General features: G+C 32.9%; 8 protein-coding genes across 8 annotated transcripts; 6 read left to right on the top strand and 2 right to left on the bottom strand.

The window, feature by feature from the left end:
- Window positions 1-2,198: 2,198 nt before the first annotated feature.
- osbG (OSBP family protein) lies at window positions 2,199-3,707 on the top strand (the record flags this gene model as incomplete). Its single annotated transcript, XM_020577764.1, has 5 exons — window positions 2,199-2,335; window positions 2,424-2,513; window positions 2,579-2,657; window positions 2,749-3,297; window positions 3,375-3,707. The coding sequence occupies 5 exons, from the start codon at window positions 2,199-2,201 to the stop codon at window positions 3,705-3,707; spliced, it is 1,188 nt and encodes a 395-aa protein (XP_020432212.1).
- A 1,389-nt stretch (window positions 3,708-5,096) lies between these two features.
- On the top strand, window positions 5,097-7,002 carry PPL_06913 (uncharacterized protein; the record flags this gene model as incomplete). Its single annotated transcript, XM_020577763.1, has 3 exons — window positions 5,097-5,400; window positions 6,234-6,757; window positions 6,991-7,002. The coding sequence occupies 3 exons, from the start codon at window positions 5,097-5,099 to the stop codon at window positions 7,000-7,002; spliced, it is 840 nt and encodes a 279-aa protein (XP_020432211.1).
- Window positions 7,003-7,056: 54 nt separating this feature from the next.
- On the bottom strand, window positions 7,057-9,327 carry glb2 (glycoside hydrolase family 35 protein; the record flags this gene model as incomplete). Its single annotated transcript, XM_020577762.1, has 2 exons — window positions 7,057-7,333; window positions 7,421-9,327. 2 exons carry the CDS (start codon window positions 9,325-9,327, stop codon window positions 7,057-7,059), a joined length of 2,184 nt encoding a protein of 727 aa, XP_020432210.1.
- Window positions 9,328-9,917: 590 nt separating this feature from the next.
- Window positions 9,918-11,563, top strand: PPL_06911 (uncharacterized protein; the record flags this gene model as incomplete). The annotated part of the gene is made up of 2 exons (XM_020577761.1): window positions 9,918-10,275; window positions 10,341-11,563. 2 exons carry the CDS (start codon window positions 9,918-9,920, stop codon window positions 11,561-11,563), a joined length of 1,581 nt encoding a protein of 526 aa, XP_020432209.1.
- Window positions 11,564-11,690: 127 nt separating this feature from the next.
- Window positions 11,691-23,481, top strand: DG1104 (WD-40 repeat-containing protein; the record flags this gene model as incomplete). The annotated part of the gene is made up of 14 exons (XM_020577760.1): window positions 11,691-11,765; window positions 11,869-11,899; window positions 12,225-12,434; window positions 12,699-13,379; window positions 13,604-13,632; window positions 14,095-14,115; window positions 14,242-14,362; window positions 14,425-14,622; window positions 15,500-15,768; window positions 15,872-16,645; window positions 16,736-17,301; window positions 17,379-21,597; window positions 21,666-21,878; window positions 21,946-23,481. 14 exons carry the CDS (start codon window positions 11,691-11,693, stop codon window positions 23,479-23,481), a joined length of 8,943 nt encoding a protein of 2,980 aa, XP_020432208.1.
- A 141-nt stretch (window positions 23,482-23,622) lies between these two features.
- On the top strand, window positions 23,623-23,934 carry PPL_06909 (uncharacterized protein; the record flags this gene model as incomplete). Its single annotated transcript, XM_020577759.1, has 1 exon — window positions 23,623-23,934. The coding sequence occupies one exon, from the start codon at window positions 23,623-23,625 to the stop codon at window positions 23,932-23,934; it is 312 nt and encodes a 103-aa protein (XP_020432207.1).
- Window positions 23,935-24,222: 288 nt separating this feature from the next.
- On the top strand, window positions 24,223-25,097 carry PPL_06908 (glutathione S-transferase family protein; the record flags this gene model as incomplete). Its single annotated transcript, XM_020577758.1, has 3 exons — window positions 24,223-24,605; window positions 24,667-24,796; window positions 24,873-25,097. 3 exons carry the CDS (start codon window positions 24,223-24,225, stop codon window positions 25,095-25,097), a joined length of 738 nt encoding a protein of 245 aa, XP_020432206.1.
- A 70-nt stretch (window positions 25,098-25,167) lies between these two features.
- Window positions 25,168-25,586, bottom strand: PPL_06907 (uncharacterized protein; the record flags this gene model as incomplete). The annotated part of the gene is made up of 2 exons (XM_020577757.1): window positions 25,168-25,294; window positions 25,372-25,586. The coding sequence occupies 2 exons, from the start codon at window positions 25,584-25,586 to the stop codon at window positions 25,168-25,170; spliced, it is 342 nt and encodes a 113-aa protein (XP_020432205.1).
- Between the last annotated feature and the right edge of the window lie 176 nt (window positions 25,587-25,762).

The raw sequence follows: 25,762 nt of genomic DNA, 5'->3' as shown, positions 1-25,762 counted from the left end.
TTAAAATTAAAATCTTTGAATTTTTTTTTGAGTTTCCCAATTTTTTATTTTAAAAAAATCGTTCAAAAGGGGTGAACATGCCTCGAAATTACAATAAAAAGAAGAATAACACCCTTTCAAAAGCTCTCTTTTTTAAACCAATTGTTTTTATTTTAGTTTCTCTTTTTTTTTTTTTTAATTACAGTTTTATAAATATATACACATACATTGTAATAAAAGAAATAGATAACCAAAAATATATATATTTATAGCACTTTAAAGCAAAGATTAATTTAAAATAGATATAAGTTTAAATAGATAAAAAGTAATATTATTAATTTTTTAACTCTTGTTTATTGTTTTTGGTCATATTCTTGTTTTTTTTTCTTTATTCTTTCAGTCAACATAGTCAGAATCTTTGTGAAACAAAAAAAAAGAAAAAAGATTGTACAATAGCAATAGGATATGAAAACACAAATTTATCTTCGAAATAAGATTTAATTGATTAGTTTAGGTTTTACTTTACTTTACATTCTTCATTCATTCATTCATTCATTAATTAAATATATTTGCTTAATAAAAATTGAATAATAATAATAAATAATGTATAATTAGATATATAATATAAAATGAAATAAGGTGAATCATTGAAATTCCCTGAAATAAAAGATGCGTCTTTTTGTCGAAACAATGCATTGTTTAAGTTAAGCACACACTCGATCCAACACCTTCACAGTCATTCGCTCTCATCTTTTTTATTTTTTGCAAAAGAATTTTGCAATTTTTTTTAATACACCACACGTCAAGCTTGATGTATTCTGTGACCCTGTCGAAATCACAATTTAATTTTGTATTAGGTGACAACAACACGCACCACTCTCACTCTAACATCATCATAAACTCATACACAACACAATTTCATTAAAAACAAAAAAAGAGTGAGTTTTATAAAATTAGTTTTTACTTTATTCATTGTTGTGTGAATGTGTGTGTGTGTGTTGTTATTGTGTTGTCATCTTTATGACTACACCACCACTATGGAAAAATAAAATAAATTTAATTAAAAAAATTAAAAAAAAACAAAAACTAAAAAAGTTACACACTCTGTTATTATTGGTTGGTTGTGTTTGTGTGTTAGCTCACAGAGTTGCTTGCTTGGTAGTGTGTGGTGTTGGATTTTCATTTCAGTTATACCCAGGAAAGTGTGTTGGTCAGTCATTATCTCATTTCCCAAAATTCTTAATTATCTTTATCTAACCATCGTTGCACTTCGACTACAACTAATAATAATAATAATTAAATATTTTTTCAAGAGTAGTTTTTCAGTTCTTTTTATTTTATTTTTTTAGCTATTGTTGTTGCTGTTGTGTGTTGTGCTGTGTTGTGTTGTTTGTAGTAACAGTTAATTAATATAAGCAAATACAAAGATAATTATCTTGTTATTTCTAGCTTTTCATAACCATTTCTATTCCCATTTCCATTCTTTTCTTTTAATTTCATATCTATTTATTTCATTTTAATTGCTTTGAACCATATAAATAATTCATAGGTTTGATTTAAGAGATCAAATTTACTTTTTTTGTTTTTGTTTTTTTTAAATAGCTTCTCCTTTTCAAAACAGCAATAATATCAACTAGTATCATTGTTAAAATTTAAAAAGGAAAAAAAAAGATATTTCATCGTTTTTTCTTCACTCTATCTAATAATATATATTGTAACATTAAAGCAATTTTAAAACCATTAATTCAATTTTAATAGTTGACCTGGTAGCAAACAAATACACATTATCATAGTAGTTGTAAATTTTAAAAAACAAACAAACAGTATTAAAATATTATCATTGATTCTTTAAGTGTTAGTAGAATATTTTTATAATTATTATAATAATTTGTTCTTTTAAATTTATTCTTAGTTTTTGTTTTTTATTTTATTTTGTTTTTTTATTTATAAGTTCATCTGGTCGAAATTCAAATTACTTATTTATTTTATTTTTTCAAATTAAACTAGAGTTTCAGTGCACTCCATAACCAACCAAGAAGTAGTACCAACATCCTGTTCAATTCAATTTTGCATTGTAATATCAAGAGTAGTTATTTTTAACAGATAAACAAAGATACAGCTGTTTTTTTTAACCAAACTCAACTCTATCGATCAACAACAACAACAGCAACTTCACTTTTAGTTAAAAGTTTATATCACTCGAAATAATCAAATATACAATGAGTCATCTCGAAAACGATCCATCTCTAAAGTCTTATGCCGACATCCACGGAGAATGGGAACATCGTGAAATTTCAATTTTTGGTGCAGTAAAGAGTTTCATTTCACAGTTGGGTATTGGTCAAGAACTAACAAAGTATGTCGACATCTATACAAACAAAATCATCACCATTATCACACCTATTGATTTGCTAACCAATATTTTATTTTTTTGGATGAAACAGAGTTAGTATGCCTTCAATTTTTTTAATGCCCTATTCAATTCTTGAACTTGCTGCCTCAAGATATTTGAAATATTTCCACTTATTATCTGGGTATGTAATTTATAAAAGTTTTAAGTACTTTGAATATCTTACTAATTAAACTTAAATATTTAAAGAGCTTTATATGAAACAGATCCATCAAGAAGAATGGCAATTGTCATTCAATATTTCTTGTCGTGTATTAGAGATGGAAATGTACGTAGTTTTAGATAAATATTTATATATATTTTAAAAAAGGTTTATTAATTCTCTATCTATTCAACAATAATAATATAAATTTATATAGTTCACAAAGAAGCCATATAATGCTTTGTTGGGTGAGAATCACCAATGTTTTGTTAGATACCCAGCCTATGAAGGTGAGGGAACCACTACAGCAAGATTCATTGCTGAACAAGTCTCTCATCACCCACCCTTATCAGCATTCCACATTTCAACAACCGACGGTATTGCCATGGATTGCAATGTTCAATTCTCTGCAAAGTTTCACATGAACTCTGTTTCTATAGTAACTGCAGGTTCAATTATCATTACAATTCCAGTTAGAGATGGTGACAAGACTATCAACGAATCTTATATAATCGACAAGGGTCTTCCAGATGCCCTCGTCAAAAATGTTATTTTTGGTACAAGATCAATCAATTGGACAGACTCTGTCGATATCATGTGTCAAACATCAAACACCTCTGCCACCTTGCACTTTGACAAGAACGAATTCGTAAAGGGTGACATCTATGTCTACAACGAGGAGGCACAAGAGGAGGAACATCACGCTTATCTAAATGGTTACCTCTGTGGTGTTGTAAATATAGATTATCTCGAAGGAGAGAAAATGGTAAACATCAATAACTAGTTACATCAAAATAATAATAATGATATTAACAATGTTTTTATTTATTGTTATTACTACAGAAAAAATCCAAAAAGAAACATTCTAAATCACGTAAACATCACTATAATCCAACAGATACTGTTTTAATTGATACAGAGAAGTTAGAAGCAAATCAAACACAGTATCCAAGAACAAACGACCCAATGTCATCGTTGAACATCTGGAAGGGCGTAACCAAACATATTATTGATGGTGATATGGCCGCTTCCGATGTTGCAAAGAAAGAGATTGAAGATGAACAAAGAAAGAGATTGAGAGCAACTAAAGAAGATGAAAAGAAAGATAGAGTTTACTTCCGATTCGATGATTCCCTTGAAAGATGGGTATTTAAAGGGTTCCCCACTCCAAACTAAACATCATACTACTATATCGTGTTTTTTTTCAATTTCAAGAATGTATGATTATCCAGACAATAATCATTTCTTTTTTTATTGTTATTTAGAAATTGGAAAAAGGATTTATAATTTTATATATATAAATACACATTTTTCAAACCAACCAACCAACTCTCTCTCGCAGACTAGTCTTTTTTTTAGTATAACCACATTCAAACAAAAAATTACCTTTTTTTTTTTTTTATATTCTATTTTTTGGTATTTTTTGTTTAACAAATAAAAATGAAATATTTGTATGTACATAAAATTTCAAAGATATTTGTTATATATTTTAGTGAGTATTATAATCGTTCAAATATATTTTCTCTATCTTTTTCAAACATGATGATATCTGAATAAGAGTAATCACACACCCAAGAAAGTCAGGACATCAATGGATGGAGAGGATTAGACCTCATCCTCGGTATTGGTGATTTTGTAAAAATTGTTTTTGTTTTGTTTTTTTTTTTTTTTGGATTTTTTGAGCGACGAATTTTGGTGAGAAAACTACTGGTAAAGCTTAAAAAAAAAAAAACTCCATACAAAAAAACACATATTATCATAGTAATTATTAGATAGTAGACAAAAGTATTAACTATAATAATAGTAGATAAATATATAAAGATAACTATTTTATAATATATTTTGTTAATAATCTTTGTTATCATATATTAAAAAATATTTTTATATATATATATTTTTTTTGTCGTCAGTTATCACTCACAAAACAACGTACAATATAAAATTTTTTTTTTTTTTTTATAAAAAAAGAATAACAAAACAAAAAGTTGTACTATCAACTAAAGATCCTTTCTTTCTCTCTCTCTATCTGATAATATATCCCACACAATATTGACTTGACAGTAATACAAATAGATAGATTAATTATTATTACAAACACAATATTTCTTTTTAAATATTATTATTGTTATTGATATTGATAGTAATAATAATATATAAATTCTATCTATTTCTTTTTTTGTCCAAGTATACTTGTCTTGTTCTCTCACAGTTTGTGTCACACAATAAATTTTATTGTTAAGTTTTTTTTTTTTTTAAAAAAAACAATAATAATAATAATATTCCCTTTAAAACCTCCACCTTTGTTCCAAAGTACACCAAGTTGGACAACAATAGAGGAATAAATAAAATATTTATATTATAATATAGTAAAGGTTGAAGTTAAAACTACTTTAAATATTATAAATTTTATTTATTTATTTTTTGTTTGTTTAACCAGTTTACCTACCTATTATATATATATATTTTTATATTTATAACATTTATATATATATATTTCACTTTTCACACTTACACCACAATTGATAGACAAATCAAAACTTCACATATATAATAAAATTATTATAAATGGACTCTTTTCATATAATTGAGCTTATAGGCTCAGGTTCCTACGGGTATGTATTCATCATTAATATAAATATAGAACAGTCTTTCACACACAACATTATGACTGACCGTCAGATTATTCATTATAATAATGATTACAGCAAAGTATACAAAGCCATAAGTCTAATGACAAATAAATTGGTTGCACTTAAAGTGATATCCATCATGAACACTGAAAATGGTGTGCCAGTAGAAGTTAAATACCTAAGCAAACTGAGAGAATGCAAAAATATAGTTCAACTAACAGATCATTTCTATACAAATGGTAAGTACACATTAGCTATTAAATTATCGGAATCAATCAACCATTAAAATACACTTTTACTAACTGATTCCTCCTAGATGATAAGCTTGTATTGGTGTTTGAATATATAGAATATGATCTGTGGAAGTTTATATCGCCAAAGAAGAACTTCTTACCACTGACATGTACCAAGTTTTTTATAGAGCAATTGCTGAGGGGTCTCGAGGAGTGTCATAGCAAACGCATAATGCATCTAGATATAAAGCCATCGAATCTGCTGATCGACAACCGATTCAATCTGAAACTGGCAGACTTTGGATTCACTACGTGCTTTGACAATCCACAACTGACCAACCAGGTGATCTCGCTGTTCTACCGGCCACCAGAGCTGCTCATGGGTGTCAAAGAGTACGGCCCCGAAGTCGACATATGGAGCGTCGGCTGCATCATGGCAGAGATGCTCTGTGGAAACTACCTGTTTGCCGGCACCAACGAGGACAATCAGCTCGACCTGATATTCCGCACGTTTGGAACGCCCACCGAGACGATATGGCCGGGCGTTCGATCGATACCGGGATTCCAGCCGTATAAGCGTCGTCGGTACGCGCAGCGAAACATCAAAGACAACCGAAGAATCAGTTCCTACTCAGAGGTTACACTGGATCTACTGTCCAAGATGTTGACACTCGACCCAAAACGACGTATCTCATGCAAGGATGCACTGAGTCACACCTGGTTCAAAGAGTATCCATGCGCACTTCCACCCACACCATCCATCACACAGTCGCTCATTCAGCGACCACCTAAAATCTCAAAGATCAACTCGCCTCTACCCAACTCCAAACGAATCATAGCTCATCAATATTATTTAAATCATCAAATTGCACAACCATCGAATCAACAACAAACAACACAACAACCAATTCAACAAACAGTTCAACAGCAACAACCAATACAACAACAACAGCAAATTAATAAGAATAGTGTTCAATTTCTAACAAATAACAATAGTAATAATAATAATAATAATTCGAATATTGTCATTATAAATAGTAATAACAACAACAACAACAATCAAAGCAATAATAATTCAATTAATTTAGATCAAAGTAATCAAACTTCACCCAGTGATAACAATCAATCACCATGTACCGAACCATCGAGTAGTAGCAGTGGTAGCTCTTACTACTCTGATTCTTCATCTTCGCCAGTTAGCAGCTTCAACTCTGACTACTCATCACCTTTGCTCTACACCACCAAACGTAAACTGATAGCATACCAACCACCTTTACAACAACAACAAGATTATAAGAGATCTCGGTCTTATCAACCACTATTGTATCATACAATGATAGGAGGTACGGAAGCAAATCCTATTGTAATAGAATAGAATAGAATATAATAGATTTAATAGATTAGAATATATAATATAGAATAAATTCTTTTTTTTTTTCTTTTTATAATCATTTATCATTTATATATATAAAAAAAAAAGAAAAAGAAAAAGTACAAAAGATAAACATATATATATTTTATATCTAACTATTTATATATATATATGTAAAGTTGATTTATTTCAAATCTAAACAAAATCTATATTAACTATTATAGGTTGACTACTAAATTTATTTATTTATTTTTTTTTTATGTACTTATTTATTTACTTATTTACTTTTATTAATAACAGTCATTTGTATAGGGTATTACTCTTTGTACTAATGTTATAGCTTCTGGATTACCATATACTTCTTCGAATATTACAATTTCATTTTCACCATTCATTAACCAATCGGTAGGTACATGATAATATTGTTGACTTGGTTCACCGCAACCTAATTGACACATGCTTGGACTGTAACCTCCCTGGTATGTACATGGATTACAACCATAAGCAAGAGCCAACCAATAACGACCAATATTGTAACCATTAACGAATATCATTCCTTTTGTCATACTATGTTTTTGATTAAAAAAAAAATAATATATTATGTTAGATAAATCAAACACCTTGTCATCTTATAGTTTATAGTTAGTTACATACCCAAGCATATCTAATGCCAATGACATATTCGATGACAATTCCAAGTTAAAGTTAAATTTATACCAGGTTAGAGGTGGGTTGCCGGTAACATTAGTCCATTGAACAGATCCAGAGTGATTTGGATTGTAGAGTTGGAGTGTTTCACCTTGAACAAAAGGTTTCATTGACCATCCATTCGATGAGATATCGACAGAGTCAAGAGTGACAGGCTCAAAGATACCAGCTACTGTTGCTTCCATGTGTTCAGCATAGTTGACCAATCCAACCTTGGTATGTAACACTTGCAGAGTATGACCACCTACACCAATGGTAGAGTTCAAAGTGATATTGGTTGGACCTCTTCCAGTGGCAATGTATTGATTATCAACGAAAACATGTACCATATCAGAGATGTTGGGAAGTGAGAGTTGTGCACCTACTCTGTTCACTTCGATCTTGGTTACATACCAGAGATAGTCGGTTTGGTCGCGTGTCAATGAAAGTTGTTCCATCGGTGTTTCTGAGTAGTTGGTAAATGTCAAATCGAAACTCTCTGACCATTGACCGATGTTTTCAAATGATTTGATTGGTGTGAATTGTTTGGGAACGGGTGAGCCAATTGGTGTTGCGGATGTGTCAAAGATCGATACGTTGTTGTAAAGTAGTTGAACTGACCATGGTTGAACTTTAAAGGTAATGCCATTCCATTGGACGGTTTGAACACCGGTTGCACCAAAGTTGGCAAGGAAAGAGAATGATTCACCGGTCTCCACAGAGTAGAAATGTGAGATTTCAACATTCTCACCCAATAGAATTGGTTTTGGTGGGTTCATTGAGAGGATGATATGCTCATAGGCATGAATGATAGTATGGAATTCAAGACTCTGACTGTATTTCGGTTCGTATGGATATCCATATTCATCGATGGCACCGTCATAGTCGTACGATGTCGTAATGAAAGGACCACCTGTCCAACGACCAAAAGTGGTTCCACCGAACCACATGTAGTAGTTCATCATTGAACCACCGTAGGCAATCCATCTGGCAACAGAGTACAACACATCCTGAACTGGTCTATGTGGAACACCTCCTTCCCAATTCTGGAACCAACCTGGCCAGTTCTCAGTCCAGAATGCCGGTTGATTTGGATAGGCTGTCCAGTGTACGTCAATCCAATCGTGACAGTAGAAACCATTGCAAGTATTAATGACAGTGGCAATGTCATCCTGAGAGCACATGATCCAGGGAATACCAATGTCGAGTGAGTTGGCAAATTGAGCAGCCCACAACGCATACTTGGTTCCACTGGCACCATAGGCAGCCTCCAACCAACCATACTCATTCTCGACTTGTGCCAAAATAATGGGACCACCGTTCGATGCATAATATGGTCTGAGATAGTTGACAATGTAGGTCATCCAGTTACTCATTTGATCCATGAACGGCTGGTTGTAGTCTCTGAAAACGATTCCATCGATTTCCTTCAACCAGAAAGGGAAACCACCGTAGTTCCATTCAGCACACACATAGGGACCAAAACGAACGGTGACATACAGACCTAGCTCTGCGCAGATATCAAGGAAAGCAGTGACATTTGCATTGCCTTCAAAGTTGTAGGTTCCAGGAGTTGGTTCGTGTAAATTCCAGAAAGTATAGGTTTCAATTAGATCGATACCGGCTGCCTTGGTTGCCTCTAGGACTGGTCGCCACATCGATGGTGTAGCACGTGGATAGTGAATCGATGCACTGAGCAACAACTTTCTCTCGCCATTGATTATCAAAGATCTGTGATCATAGCTAACATTCAGAGGTACTCCAAATTTAGCAGCGACAGTCTCCACACTATCAAGAGATTTAGCATCAACTACAAAACAACCAGCCACAAATATAAGTAATAACAAATAATAATAATAATTATTTTTATACATATTTTTTATCTGTTATTTGTAAAGATTTTTTTTTAAACTAAAACTGTATTTTACAAATTTTTAATGTTTCAATTGTTGCAACATTACATTTTAATCAAAAACAATTGATAATTTAAAAAGATATTTTTAAAAAAGGTAAGAAATCATGAAACAATATAAAAATTTAAAATCAATGTCGGTTATTTGTTTGTGGAGAAACTTTAATGATTTTTGGCCAATTATATTGTCCCGAATTTCATCGGAATTTTTTAATCATTTTTTTTTTTTAAATAAAAACCAGTTCGATAAAAACTGAACATCAAAAATTAAAGATACATATAAAAATTTCATTTATTTTAACACCAAAGAGGTTATACTGAAAATATTTTTATATTTTTTTTTTGATATGGTATGTGTCTTATAAGTATTATTCAAAAAAACAATAATTAATTTAAAAAACAAACTACAGTTGTGTGTTTTTTATTTCCCACCAAAATTAATTAAATTAATCATATGAAAAAAAGAAATGAATACAGAGGTTAATAAGCTCAATAAGGAGATGGTGAGATCTTCATATATTTCGTTTTTTTTTAACTTTAATTTATTAAAATATGTCAAAAATAGTTTCTAACCAAAACGATAACCATTTACTAGTAAAATTACCATTTATATTGTTAGCAAAAATAATAAAAGAGCTTGATGATAATCTTGATATCATTTGTTTCAGTTTAGTTTGTAAGAGATGGTTTGATAATCGTCATAGTTATCTCTCGTTCAATTGCAAAGACTTGATGCAATTAAATAGAGATTGCTTAAATAATGAAAGAGACTTTACTCTTAATTCCTATAGAGATATATTTCATCGATCTCTTGACCATAAATCAAACTGCACTTTAGTAATCACCTCCAACAATGAGATTCAACAAGCTAAATCATTTTTATTATGTTATGATTATATTCTAACTATTGGTATGTATTTTCATTCATATTTAAAATTTATTTTTATTAACTTCATATTTAAATTTTAAATTTAGAAAATGATATTCCAGAGTCAATTATAAATATTTATTTCACAACTTGGGAGATCGATGCAAACTTTATTGAAAAACTCAGTCAATCGAATGTTTATTGTATAAATTTAACGCAATCACAACATTGTCCAATTGAATCTGAATTCAATAGCATTAGATTTCCATCCAACATCAAAGAGATCCATTTATTCTGTCCTTTCAAACCAAATTTACTACCTCCAGAATTGGAAAAGTTGGAAATTCAAACATTTTCATTTAGCTTTGATGTGTCTCTTTTACCTCGGTCTTTAAAGTCACTAAAGTTTGTAGGTAGTCAGGTATCGATTGATTTAGAAGCATTACCACCATTTCTCGAGGATCTGTCATATAGTATCCCAAACACAGAAGAACCAGAGACCAAGCGGTATCCATCTAGTTTGAAGGTTCTCGATGTAACTGTTTTCCAAGTAAAGGATTTCCAATATCTGACAGCACTTCACACTCTCAATCTCTGTGTCAACGATAGTGCCTCCGTTGATTTCCAATGTGGTATTCCAGAGAGTGTCACTCATTTAACTATATCTAGTGCCTACTCTATAACCATTCGCAGAGAAAATCTCCCACCCAACCTAAAGTATTTAAAGTTGAGAGATAAAGTGACATTTGACCAATACACTTTTTCACAATTGGAACAATTGGAAACTTTGGATATCTCTGGTTTGTTGACAGACATTGGCACCAATTTCCAACCATTGCCCTCCAAAATCAAGAAACTTTGTCTTCCAAACTATTTTTTCAAAATGACCAATTGCAAGATTCTACCTAGATCATTGGAGTATTTGGATGTTGGTGGGGCGTATTTGTCAATCAAGGGAGCTCCAAAAGATTCACTCAAAACACTATGTATTGGACAATATACAGATATATCACATTCAAGAATTCCTAAATCAGTAGAAACAATAGATTTCAAAGAACGTCATTTAATGATGCCTCCAGATATGTGGCCACCATCAGTTAAATCGATATTGGTCACCTCAAAATCCGAAGGTAATAATCATTTGAAATTTCTAAACATCCCAAAGTCAATAACATCAATCACAATCAGACAAACACAAGGACTTGGAATGAAATTCTTGGTCAGAAGACTATCAGATCAATCTTTTTTATTGCTAGGAATCAATGAGTTTTTCCTCAAAGCAACATTCCTAAATACTAAAAATTATGAAAATTATTTCTATGGAAAATAAAAATAGAGGAAGAAACATATTTTAAATTCCCAAAAAGAAAGGATCTTGATTGTTTTAAACAAATTCGATTTTGCACAAATTTTTCAAAACCGTCCACAGTGTATTATTATTTTTTAGTGTTTGTTTAATGTCGATCATCAATGCTCTAAAAACACTATTCACAACTTCAAATCAAGTAAAAGTCAATAATAATAATCAACAAGTAAATCTAAATAATCATTTATTTATAAATCTACCATTTATATTGTTAAATAGAATTGTAAAGCAGTTGGACAATGATATAGATATCATTTGTTTTAGTTTAGTTTGTAAGAGATGGTTTGATAATCGTCATAAGTATCTGACATTCAACTGTGAGAACTTTGTACTATCAAATAGTGTCACTTTTGATACGAATAGCTTCTTCACATTGAGATCATTCAAAGATATATATTATGATTCATTCGATCGAAAAACAGATTACACTCTCATAGTCAATAGCTTTTCACCTATTTATGAGATTAACAGATATAGTTGTAGCATGGATATAGGTATATTATCATAATTAAATAACTATATATAATACTTTTCTTAACAAACAAACAAACATTCATTTACAAATCAATAGATAGTTTTCAAGTGCTTGATGAAATACCACTACATTTTAACAAATTAATTATAGCAACAGAGGTCAGTCAGTTCTTTAGTGATTGTCAAAAATGGTTGACAAAAATAGCTAAATCGAATATCACCTCAATAGAGATTACTTCTACAACCCAGAGCATTCAATGTCCGTACCCATCGAGCATCAAGGAGATAATAACTGAATCTCAAATCAATGTAGATATGTTACCGATTGGATTGGAAAGGTTGAAAGTTAGAGTATTGTCAAGTAAAGATATACCTTTGTTACCTCGATCTCTTAAATATCTATGTATCAATACAGAAGCGTCTCTACCAATCGATATCGATTCACTTCCGCCCAATCTTGAAGAGCTTCACCTACTCAAAGGCAGTTTCCATCTCTTGGAGACAAGACAACTTCCATCGACTCTTAAGATCGTCAGTATACCATCGAACCTATTGAAAAGCATCCATAGCCAATCACCAATACACACACTCACTTTGACAGTCATTAGGAATTTTCGGTTTCAAGTTGGCGATATTCCAGAGAGCGTTACTCAGCTGACGATCGAGTGCAGACACTCGTATCTCACAATCTGCCGAGCAATGATTCCTTCCGCTGTTAAATATCTAAATCTACAGGGTTTTGTCGAGTTCCAAAAAGAACCGTTGGCTTCACTTGAATATTTGGAAACGCTACATCTCAATGTATCAGCGTTGTATGAACACACAGTAGCCAAGTTTCCACCGAATCTCAAGAGCCTATTCCTACCATACCACATAATGAAATACAGTCAAAACCAATTGGTATTTCCTGAGGGGTTAGAGTTTTTGCAAACAAGTAGTGCAAATAGCGAGATCAAAGGATTAGAAAAAACAAGACTCAAAACCATCCATCTACGGAATTCTTCAATACTATCAGTAACGAAATTACCAAATTCACTCGAAACAATCATAGCTGGTACGATTCCACAGAATTGTTGGCCACCAACCGTAAAGCGGATAGAGCTGAATGTCTCTGATTTCTGTGATATACAGAATATTACAATGATTCCGAAATCGATTACAACAGTCAATATCTGTTTCAATGGGAGAGCCAACGAATTAAGAAGATTATCAGATAGATCGTTTTTAGTGATTGGTGATAACAAAGCATCTATAATTCAATTGAAATATTTTATTAGATATTTATTTTTGTGTATGTCATTGTCTGGTTAGAAGATAATCAATTAATAAATATAATAATATGTCTAGAAGTAATTTATATGAGTAAAAAACCTTATATAGAATGTCATGACATCATCTATTAATAATAAAAATGTTTGATTTATTTTATATTTTTTTATTTTCCAACACGATAATCTGGTCCGCAAACTTAAGTATTTTATTTTATTTTAATTCTCAAAATGAATATAAATATTCATTATAATAATTTAGTATATACAATTGATAAAGTTCCTATTGGTGTAGAGTACACTTGTTGAGAAAAAAAAATAATTAAAAATATTTTATATCACCATCCAAATTCTATTATTATTTTTTTCAGACCCAAATGATGATTTGGATAGAACTCACTGTCTAAATAAAAATATTTATTTTTTTGAACCCAGCAGTAAGTTCATTTTTTATTACTTATATATTGAACATCTTAAATTTTATTGTTTGTGTCTTTTGTAAAGATACTGAAGAAACTCCAGCACTTTTTCAAAACAAGACTAAAACCATCCTCAGAGAATACTTCAACATTTCAATAAAAAGTAGAAAAACATTATTTAAATAAAAAAGATTTTTTAACAAATTTATTTATTATCTGTAAATTAATCATCTTTTTAGAGAAGTTTCAATATCAAAAATAAAGGCAAACATTCAAATGACTTTTGTTAAAATAGTGTGGTTCCTACTTTATTTTTTTTTTTTTTTATAAATAGGAGGCCTCTATTTACAATTATGTAAATTATTTTATTTTAATTCTCAAAATGAATATAAATATTCATTACAACCATTCTGTTTTTGTACTAGATAATGTTCCCACTGGAGTGGAGTATAATTGGTTAAAGTATAAAATAATTAAAAAGATTCTTCCTCATCATATTTCAAATTCGGTTATCGAATTTACAGACCAAGGTGGTAAACTCTTAAATGGATATCAAGTTATCACCGATAGAACTAAACACATTTATATTAGAGAGCCCAGTGGTATGTTTAGAACTCTTTTATTTTAATTTTATTCTTAGTTTTAAACATTTACAATATAATAGTTAGGATCTATTGGGACGATTCGGATGATGATCCAGTTCTTATTGCCGACCAAGGTATAGATTCTTTGAAAATCAAAGATTCTCTAAAGTTGGTTTCTTTCGATTTAAAAAGAAAGAACGATGTATCTGGAAAAGTAGTATTGAGTCCTTATATAGCTGGAAGTTATACACTCATCAATTATGAAAAAAAAAATGTAGGTAATTTAATTTAAAAATCTAGATTAATTTTGCATTAATAAAATCAGTTTTTTTCTAGATAAATATGATTTAAAAAGCTTTTCTAAGTTTTTCCTCAATTTAATATTTTAAACCAACATCAATAGTTGCATTGGTTTTTTTCTTTAACTTAATAATCAATAAAATATTGTTTAAAAATTCTTATATTTTTACTTTTAGTATTGAATTTAAAAAATAACAATTTTGTGTTCCTGAATGCGCATGAATATTTCACCCTCAATATTGTATCATATATTTATATAATCAAATTATACTCTAGATATATAACTAATAGTTTAATTTTTTTAAAAAAGAATTATTTAATATATATATAATGAATTTATTGTTAATTGTTTGATACACTTAAAAAAAATGAAAATTCAATTGAAAAAAATCTTTGTTTTTATATAATTTTTGGCCTGGGAACTTGAGGTTCACAGAAAAACATTAAATTTATTCAAACAGATAAAGTTGACCAGGTTAGATAATCATTGGGTTAGCTTAATAATTTGAGTTCAATACTAATGAATATCAGCCGTAATCTATATAAGTCGTCATTACAAATAATATTAAGTAGTAAGTGGCATTCACTGAACAAAAAATTTTATAACAATATTTAAAAAAAATTAAAAAAATCTGAAACAGGCTTTTTGTTTTTTTATTATTTTTTTTCATTTAATTAATATATTTTGTTTACATTTTTACTATCAATAGTAGTAAATAATAATAATAGAAATAGAAATTTAGTTAAAGTTGTTTTGTCTTTGTTAACAAACAAAAAAAAAAAAAGAGTATATTTATTAATTATTTTGTTTTTTATTAAAAAGTAGAATAAGAAGCAATTGCATTTTCTAGATAGAATTCAAAAGATTCACTATGATTCCAAGTCAAATAGTGACTGGAGCAGCGAATCCAAATCCAAATACATTCTCATGTACACATCTCAATGATGAGATCTATTTTGCATATTCATCTGGTAGAAACGTCTACATCCTAAGAGGTGGTTCGCTCAACGTACTACAAGTATTGACCGGTCACAAACAAGATGTAAACTGTGTTGTATTTCGTACTGGTGATTCTTTACTATTAACTGCATCATCAAAAGAGATTTATCTATATAAAAGAATTGTAAATATATATATATATATACAAAACATACAAACAAACAATACATACATCAATACAATATTAATATAAAACTATTGTTATTATTATTATTATTATTTATTAGGATAATAATAAATGGGAAAGATTATTGGTAATACCTAATCTATTTGATATAAATACAATATGTTGGTTGAGCGCAACTAGTTTTATAGTGGGTGGAGAGTTTCTGGCGATTTGGAAGTTGGAATTCGAACAGATCATGAAGAGTTACTCGTTGCAAAAGTTACAGGATCAACAGCATCAATCTACTAGCTATACCACTAGAAGTGCTAACGATGCAATGCGTGTCGATGCTCGTGAGCAAAAGCTATTTAGAAAGCAGGCCTATGTTACATGGCGAGCGGACTGTTCGCAACCGATCTACTATGTGGCGGCTGCACCGGACGGTTCGATGTTTGCCACCGCCGGAAAGTGTGACCGTATGCTCAAGGTCTGGTATATCCAGCCAAAGATAAAAACGCGTGCATCCGACGAAGAATCTGCAGCGGCAGTCGCAGCAGCAGCAGCAGCCGCCGCAGCCAATGCAGCGCTCCACGCACAGCCAGTTCGCACCAAAGGATTCTTCAAAGATGAATTCAACAAGTTGACCAGTAAAGAACCTAAATACACATTAAAGAAATCGACTGCAGTTGAAATGGATGATGATCAACAACAGCAACAACAGCAACAACCAACTATTCAAATGAATGCTAGTATATCTTCACCATTGATATCTTCACCAATGATTGGAGGTGGCGTTGGTAGTTTAGCAAGCAAAAAGACTAAGAAAATAGAGAGTGATTCCTATGGATTTATTTATCTTCCGCATCCACGTGCAATCTCTTGGATATCGTGGCGTGTAAGAGCGAGTGCCGCTTCTCATCATCATATACTACTAACCAACTGCAAGGACGGAGTCATCAGACTCTGGCAACAGTCATTACAACAGTCTCGTAGACTGCAGTTCAACGTATCCAATATTATTCCAGCAGGTGCCGAAACTGTAGATTGGATATTTTCACTATCTCCACAAAGAGATATAAATAATAATAACAATAGCAATAGCAATAGCAATAATAGTAATGGTAGTAATCAAGAGAGTGGAACAAGTAAAACAGATAATAATAATAATGTAGACGGTCATAACGATATCGATAATGTTGAACTGAGTAATATGAAAACACCTATCATGTTGAGACAGAAAGCGATCGCTCAGTTGGCCAAGTCGAAACCGGTTGTCGATTGGATATTGGGAATCAAAGCTGATGGAACACTGGTTCTTTGGAAGTTGAGAACCGATAATTCATCGAGTAAACAGACATCGTCTATTTCACTATCCATTAAAGCACAGATTCTATCACCACAAGAAGTTGGACCCAACAGAATCTTTGCATTATACCAACCAAATTCAATCACTGACAACACTCCTTCCACCATTACCATCTGTGTCAATTCTGTATCCGGTGCCATATCCTGTAGAAAATTCTTTATTCAAAATCAAAATCAAACTCAAATGTAAATATAATCATTTATATATGTATTAACAATTGAAATGTTTAAATAATTAATATTCATGTTTATAATTGTTATAGCACCAATACGTCACATACATCAAGATGTTTTGGACATAAATCAACGATAAAGAAACTTAGTGTTTCAAATTCATCACCATATTTATCATCGATCGATCGAAACAATAGTATTATATTGTGGCATAGTTGGTCGGATTCCAGTAGAATACAGTGTCCTTATCGTTTGATAGATGCAGGATCGGTTGGTGGCAATGTTAATTCTCTGGCTTGGTCACCGACACACAATTACTTGTTCAGTGCAAGTAAAGAAGGTATTCTCGTCTACCAGATGGATAGTCACGAGCATAATCATCGTTTGTTAAAGCTGCCGATTGGTGTCATCGATCAGTCTAGCTTTGAGGGTGCCGACGATTGGATCGAAGAGGTACATGTCATCGAACCACAGAAACACGTATATCCAAAGGAAATGTTGCCACTGCACCAATATTTCATTGTTGGACTCAGTAAAGATGGTCATCGTATCTATGTTTGGGGTGTTTCCATTGAAAAGTCAACACTTCAACAACAGCGTAACCTTGATCAACAGTTGAATGGTGTCATTCCAATATCCACTTCCAATGGACATGTTGCCAACACCAATCCAACTGCTGCTGTTGCTGCTGCCACTACTGCTACAACTGCTACAACCAATGCCAATACGAATGTCGCTACTACTAGTACACCTGCTTCAGTACTTTCCGCTTCAACCAAAGAATGGAACAAGGATTTGTATTCTTCGGCTACTGTCATTCCAGCCAGTCAGGGTGGTTTACTTCAACACTCGACATCCTCATCTACACCACCATCGCTGATCTCATCGAAACTACTTGCTGTCAAAGAGTTGGATAGTGAATCTCGTATCTCTTGTATCTGTGCAGCACCAAAAGGTATCTCCAATGGTATATCAACGAAATCACTCTACGAAGGAATGTTACCAGATCAATCAGCAACACCAACCGCCACCACCACCTCTGAAACTGCCAATAGCGATACTTTCTCATCGTCATCGACCAAATCAAAGTTCTCTTTTGAAAATATATTATCTCATCCCATTTGTATTACCGGTAGTATCAGTGGTAATATTACTGTTTGGTCTTTGACTCCACACACCAATCCAGAGGATACTTCCACAGCTGATTCTCTCAATCCAATATGGCGTCTAACTGAAACCTGTAGTTATTCAGCGTATCAGCATCCAGTGGTAGCTGTTAAACCAGCGTATTTCGGTCGCTTTGCTTCGACTCCATTCACCACTTCACCCAACCCCGAGATTCACATCTGGGAGCTTGAATCCAACACACCCAAACTTCAACTGGAGGAAACCATAAAGTTGGGAGATCATTCCGAGCAGTCTGGTTCCATTTCCACTGTTGTTTCACCAAATATCAATTCGACAATGGAGATTCCAAACGATGAAGATTCCACCGGTAATCAATGTTGTTTCAGCTTCACCTATTTCGAAGACGGTGCAGCTAGTCTTGCCGTTGGATTCGGCAGTCAGATTCGCGTACTCAGAAAGCCAGTCGATAGAACCATTGGATCGTACAAGAGCTCATGGATTGAGACTCACCGTTATACCGACTTGACTTCGCCAGCTCAGAACATAGAGTGGGGCAAAGACTTGGAGTTGTTTGTTACCAGTGGCAATCAGATGTTGGTCTTCACCAAATGGATGCGTCCAAATCAGAACCTAATTTCACTTCTCGATGGTACCAATTCCAATCTGGAAACAACATACCACCAACACTCGATTTTGAATCGTTCACTCTCCTATTACCACCCAAAGTTGCTCACAGAGTATATGATGGCCGGTAAATTTGAAAAGGTTGAAAAGATTCTGAAATATATATCGGCATATCTCATTAATCGCTTCCCGATCGACGACGATGACTTACCCGAATTCCCAACACATCCAATCCATCTGCCATATATGAAGTTGGAGGAGTTGATCTCCGACGACATGGTGGAAACGACCGACAAGAAAGCAGGAACAGAAGACGATATCGATGCGATCAACAGTAAATACTTTGCACGTGACAACGATAGCGATGAAGAAGATCAATTCACGATGAAAGACGACACCAATATCTTTACAAAGAAACAAGCGGCTCAGTTGAACGAAATCCTATCGCACGTTAAATTGGCTGGTTTGTTGAATAGCGAGCAAATCCAATTGTTGGCACTTGCCGATACCTATGGACAAATCGGTGAGATGCGTGGTGGTCTCGACGAGAATGGATCGAGATTCCTTTTGGTGGTAAAGATCTTCCAGTTCTTGAGACGTTCGCTCAATCCTCAGGAGCGTCCCACCTCGCTTTCCGCCACCGATCTGCTCTGGGCACTTCATTCCGAGGCACAGGAAACTATTCTTCAAAATTGTTTCCCATCCGAACCACTCTGGGAGGATCTCAAACAACTTGGTGCTGGTCTGTGGATCAAGTCACCAAACACCTTGCGTACCACCATTGAGAAGCTTGCCAAGACAACCTACTTGATCAACAAAGAGCCAAGTGATTGTGCACTCTACTATATCGCATTGAATAAGCGTGGATCCCTCATTGCACTACACAAAGCCTCCAAGAATGTCAAGCACGTAGAGTTCCTCTCTCAGGATTTCACTCAACAAAAGTGTATCAATTCTGCCGCGAAAAGCGCTTTCCTCTTGCAGTCCAAGCATAAATACGATTTGGCAGCATCGATGTTCTTGTTGGCCGGTGATTTGAAACAGGCGATCAACTTGATTCTTCAGGTCAAAGGTGACTTCCAACTTGCCTATGTGATTGCCCGTCTCTTTGAAGGTGACGGTGGAGCAACATCACAAATGATTCTCCAGGATCACGTCATTCCACACGCCAAAAAGACAGATGACCGTTGTCTTCTCTCCATTGCCAATTGGCTCAGCAAGAAATATGAAGATTCACTCAAAGTACTGTTGCCATCGACCATCATCGATGATACTCGCAAAAAGTTGGACGAACACCAAACACATTCACCTGCTATCTCTCTTAATAGTTCACGTTCATCGCTAACACACACCACCAGTCCAAAACCAATGAGTAACGTACCGTCACAAACGAAATCGATGAACAACAACGACATCTCTGCACATCTCAAAGTGTCAGAGATGGGTCCTTCCGTATTATATTTCTTTAGATTCCTAAAGAATCATGTACTTCTCAAACAGGTCTCTGACGAGAAGAAAAAGGATGCACCGTTCCTCAGAAGCAGTACTTACTCCTATCTAAACAGCGGTTGTTCCTATTTGGCACTGGAGAATATCGAAGATCTCGAAGCAACACATCCTACATTGGTTGCTCCGACCATCATCGACGAATCACCGAAACTCGAGGAACAAAACACACCAAAGCCAATGACAGCCGACGATCTTGGTTTGGATTTCGGTGGTACCTCTACATCAAGAGTATCAAACGATCTTGGTTTGGATTTCGGTGGTGGATCTACTTCTAGTTCCTATTTCAATACATCGTCAAACTATGATATGGGATTAGACTTTGGAACGACCTCTAGTTCCTACGTGAAATCCAATGATATGGGTCTTGACTTTGGTGCTCCAACCTCTAGTTCCAACTATTCCTCTTCAAATTATGATATGGGATTGGATTTCGGATCGACCTCCAACTCCTATGTCAAGTCGAACGATATGGGTCTTGACTTTGGTGCTCCACCTACAACCACCGCCAGTTCCTACATGGGATTGGACTTTGGTGAACCAACCGTGCCGACTCCAAACATCGTTGTCAACGACCAAGAGTTGCTGTCATCGCGAAAGTTGATGAAGCACGACCGTGAGAAGATCTCACTCTATCCGATGATCGACATTGAATTGAAAGCCAAGATTGTCCTACAGCTTCTGATACACGATATCGTAGCATTCATCGAATCAAACACATGGAAGGAGAATCAATCGATATTCGACCATAATCTAAACCTTCTCTCTGAGAAATACCGACTTGACCGAACATTGATAATCGATCGACTTATTCACTATTGCTCGAATCGTCAGTACTATAAGCAAGTCGTACATCTCACTTCTTTGATTGGAAAGAATCCAAATCATTTCTTGGATACCACTTGTCACAACATTTTGAAATCGATATTCAAAACCAGTGATTACATTCAAAGTCAACAACAATCGGAATACTTGATCAAGTTATCATTAGAGTTATATTCATGTCTAGAAGATATTCAACAAACTAGTGTAGTTATATTCACAATATATGTATGTATTTAATTTATAAATTATTAAAAATAGTACTATCTTTCTAACAAATATTTTATTTTATTTAGATTATGTTATTCTTATCAAGTTGGGGTAGATCAAGATTCGATATATTAATTTTAATTTTCCAAGAAAAAGGATTACCTGAATTAATAGCAAATGTTCGAAAGTTAAAGAATCAATACAGTGATAATCCAATCATGGATGAAAATGATGAGGAAGAAGATGATGAAGATGATGATCTCTATAAAGATAAACAGAAATTAGCTGAAGAATTATTGGTAATATTAAAATATAATAATAATTTATTTACAAATAATCTAATTATTTTAATTTTAAAATCTATAGGTTAAGAAATGTTTACAAAAGATATTTGATTTATTCTGTTTAAGAAAATTCAAAAAGATGTATGATTTAATTATTAATACTTTAGAGTATCATCAAGTCTATGATATCATTCATCAGAGAATTCATTATTGGTTTGTTTCCATTCAGAACAAATTCCTCACCGCTCCACATCAGATCTTTGAACTCTTCTACAAGAAACCAAACCAAGAAGCTGGTCCTAACCTCTTGAAGTTGGTCAAGAAATTCAGAGATTTCAACACTGAAAATCATGTCGAACTTTGGAGTTCGATGGTCAAGGACAATGAGTTGCTAGAGCTACTCTCGTTCAAGCTGATACCAGAGGATCAACGTTCAAGCGATGCAATGAAGCAATCTGGACAAGCTGCAAGTGGAAAGCGTATCAAGTATGAAGACGTCGTTGAACTCTACAAGGACAGTGATTTACTACAATCATTCTGTGTGGATACCAGTGCACCAGAGATTCAGGTGGTTGCCGTTGCCACCACCAGAGGAATACGTGAGATCGATCTCAAGCAATCACATGAATCATCGCGTGACGACTTTGATATGGATTCGGTTGGTGGTGCCGACACCTTCCTCTCACCAACCATGACAAAGAAGCTGCGTATCTCCTCCAAGTCAATCTCGACTCTCAAATTCAAAAACAAATCTGGTGTCTTTAAGAACCCATTCTCCAACTCTAAGCAGGTCGATCACAATATCATTGTACAGTGTCTAGAGTCTCATCCGGATTCGCCATACTATCTCTCTGGAGGTATCGATGGAAGTGTTTGTTTGTGGCAGTTTGGAATACCAGAGGCATTGGCTGCCTATCAACTCCCGACTAAACCAAGAATTGTAAAGTGTAAATTTAATCAAAGTGGTTCCAAGTTTGGTGCATGTGATATGGCCGGTAACATTATGTTGTGGCAATTCTCTGCACAGGAGAATACACTCAATCCTTTCTACACACTACAGGCACACTCGAAACAGTGTTTGGATTTCACATTCTTGAATGCCGGTAGTCTGTTGGCAACAGCAGGTATCTCTGTCGATTCAAAGAAGGACGTTTGTCTTTGGGATGTCTTGTTACCACCACACAAATCTCTGGTAGCGTCTTACATCGATCAAGAGAGTGGAGCATCCTCGATAACCTACTCGCCAAAGAACCAAACCGTTATTGTCGGTGGTAAGAAGGGTTCGCTCACCATCTACGATATCCGTACCAACAAGACACTCGATAACTTTAAAGGTCATTCTTTGAATACTAAATCGTTAGCACTCGACCCAACCGAAGACTTTGTTGTATCGGGTTCAAGCGACGGAAACATAAAGACATGGTCACTTCCCTCGATGACCTGTCTCGACACCATAGAAGATGCACACAAAAAACAAACATTTGTTGGTCCCACAAGTGTATTCAAGAGTTTAGTTAGTACATATGGTGTTATTCAAGTTAAAATTGAAAATAACAATTTATATTCTTGTGGTGCAGATGGTAGATTAACAAAGAGAAAATATTTATATAAAAAATAAATAAATTGTTTTATTATTAATAGATCTTTTTTTTTATTTTATTTTATTTCATTTGTTATAATTAATTTTATACTTTCATAATTACAATATTATAATTATTTATTATTAACAAAAAAAAAAATAAAGATATAGTTTCTAAAAATGACTTCTTGTGTAGATAACTATACTATTTATTTAAATTCATCGGATTCTATTCATTCACCTGGTTCTATAGGTGGGAGGACATGTCCTTTGATTCTAATCGATCCACCTTTGGACATTTATCGATTTGAGCAAGCAGGACTTAGAATCTTTCTTGATGTAAATTGGCTTAATCAGAATGTTGCAATATCAACTATGACTATCAAATCATCTAAAGGAACTCAAACTCTTTCAAATGTAATGGCTAATCTAACTTTTGATAATAATAATCATATGTACACTCTTGTTATTAACCACAGACTAAATAAATAAATAAAAAAAAACTTTGTTAAAATACAACAACACCAATGTTTTATCAATTTTAAAAAATAAAAAAGTCATTTTATTTTATTGGTCAGAACTTTCACACCTATTTCATATATCTACTTAAAAATGAACAGATTTTTAACCCATTTTTAATATAAATTATTTAAATTATATTAAATTATTCTTATTGATACTAATTAAAATGAACATTAACCTTTTAACAAATGAATCTTTTATTAATCTTATTACTCTCACATAAGATACAATTATATTCTTATCTTATATTAAATAATAATGAATGAAACTATACCAATGGATGTCTATGGAACAGGATCGCCAAATGTGCATAAGGTTCTCTTTGCTTTAGAGGAGATGAACATTCCACATGTATTTCACCAAATCAACATTAAGAAAGGTGAACAATATAGTGAAAAGATAAAAAAAATAAATCCAAATTGTAAGGTTCCTGTGATTGTAGACCACTCTGTACCAGGTGATATTGTGGTCTTTGAATCCGGTAACATATTGCAGTACTTGGCAACTCGTTACGGTAATGGTCGATACCTTCCCAGTCAAATCAAGGATATAAAAGGTCATACAGAAGTAATGAATTGGTTATTCTGGCAAATGGCTAATCTCGGACCAATCTTTGGACAATTCTACCACTTCTTTTTCTAGTAAGTTAAATTCTGTTTTTTCCAAATATTATCTCTTTTCTAACTTTATACTTTTTTACAGCTCGGTTGAAAAGCATCCCTATTCATTCCAAAGATACTTGAATGAATTAACTAGATTACTTTATATCATTGAAGATCGTTTAGAAAACAACGAGTTTATTGTTGGAAATGAATATACTGTTGCAGATATGGTATATAAATCTATTTTTTTTATATTTTTTAAAAAAAAACTAAAATCCACATATTAATACATCTTTTTTATGATAGGCAATATTTCCCTGGGTCAGATATATTCCAGGCATTCCAGATATTAACTCTCAGGAATTCCCTAGAATCATGAAATACATTGATATCATGAAAACAATTCCATCGGTCCAAAAGGTACTCTTTGTCATCGAAGAGGAACATAAAGCCAATCCACCAAGCTTGCCAACCGATGAGGAACGTGCATGGATGTTTGGACAAGATGGTAGAAAGAAGTCATCAAATTAGATTAAAAAAATTTAAATTTGAATACATATTTTACAAATAAATTCTATTATCTACAAGTAAAAGTTTTATTTTATTTTTTTAATGCTTTTTCACCATTTTTGGCTGTATTAATACATGTGCCTGAAGACATATAGTTTATTAGTGGATTTGTAGTTCTTCCGGATGAACTTTTATGTATATCATGAACTGTTTTTTCGCTTTTTTTAAAGATTGTTTTAAATATTAATAACAAATCTAGATTTGTTACATGTGATCATCGATTTTTATAACTTACCCTTTAACTGGAATTGAATGATCTACATTCCAATTTTTAGACATATGCTTGGTATCAGTAACAACAACACCGGAGCCTGGTGTTGAGTGAATCAGATATTCATTACCTTGGTTGGTCTTTACTGTAACACCATGATGATCTGCTAAATGAAAAGATCCTTCTTTTGGTCTAGTGACATAATTGGCGCTAGTTACAATTTCATTCTTGTAACTCATTTTATAGGAGAATATATATCTAGAGATAATTTAATAATAAATAATTTCAAAATAACTAAACTATAATATTTAGTTCTTTTTATACAAAATTTTATATCAAACTTGTACAGAAAAGTTATGAAAACTTAAAAATTTGCTTTTTTTGTTTTTTAATTTTTTGTGTTTGATGATACAAT

Source organism: Heterostelium album (genome assembly GCF_000004825.1).
Source record: "Heterostelium album PN500 unplaced genomic scaffold PPL_scaffold6, whole genome shotgun sequence".
Lineage (NCBI taxonomy): Eukaryota > Evosea > Eumycetozoa > Acytosteliales > Acytosteliaceae > Heterostelium > Heterostelium album.
The sequence above is the reverse complement of the archived record's forward strand: the minus strand, read 5'-3'. Positions and strand labels throughout refer to the sequence as shown.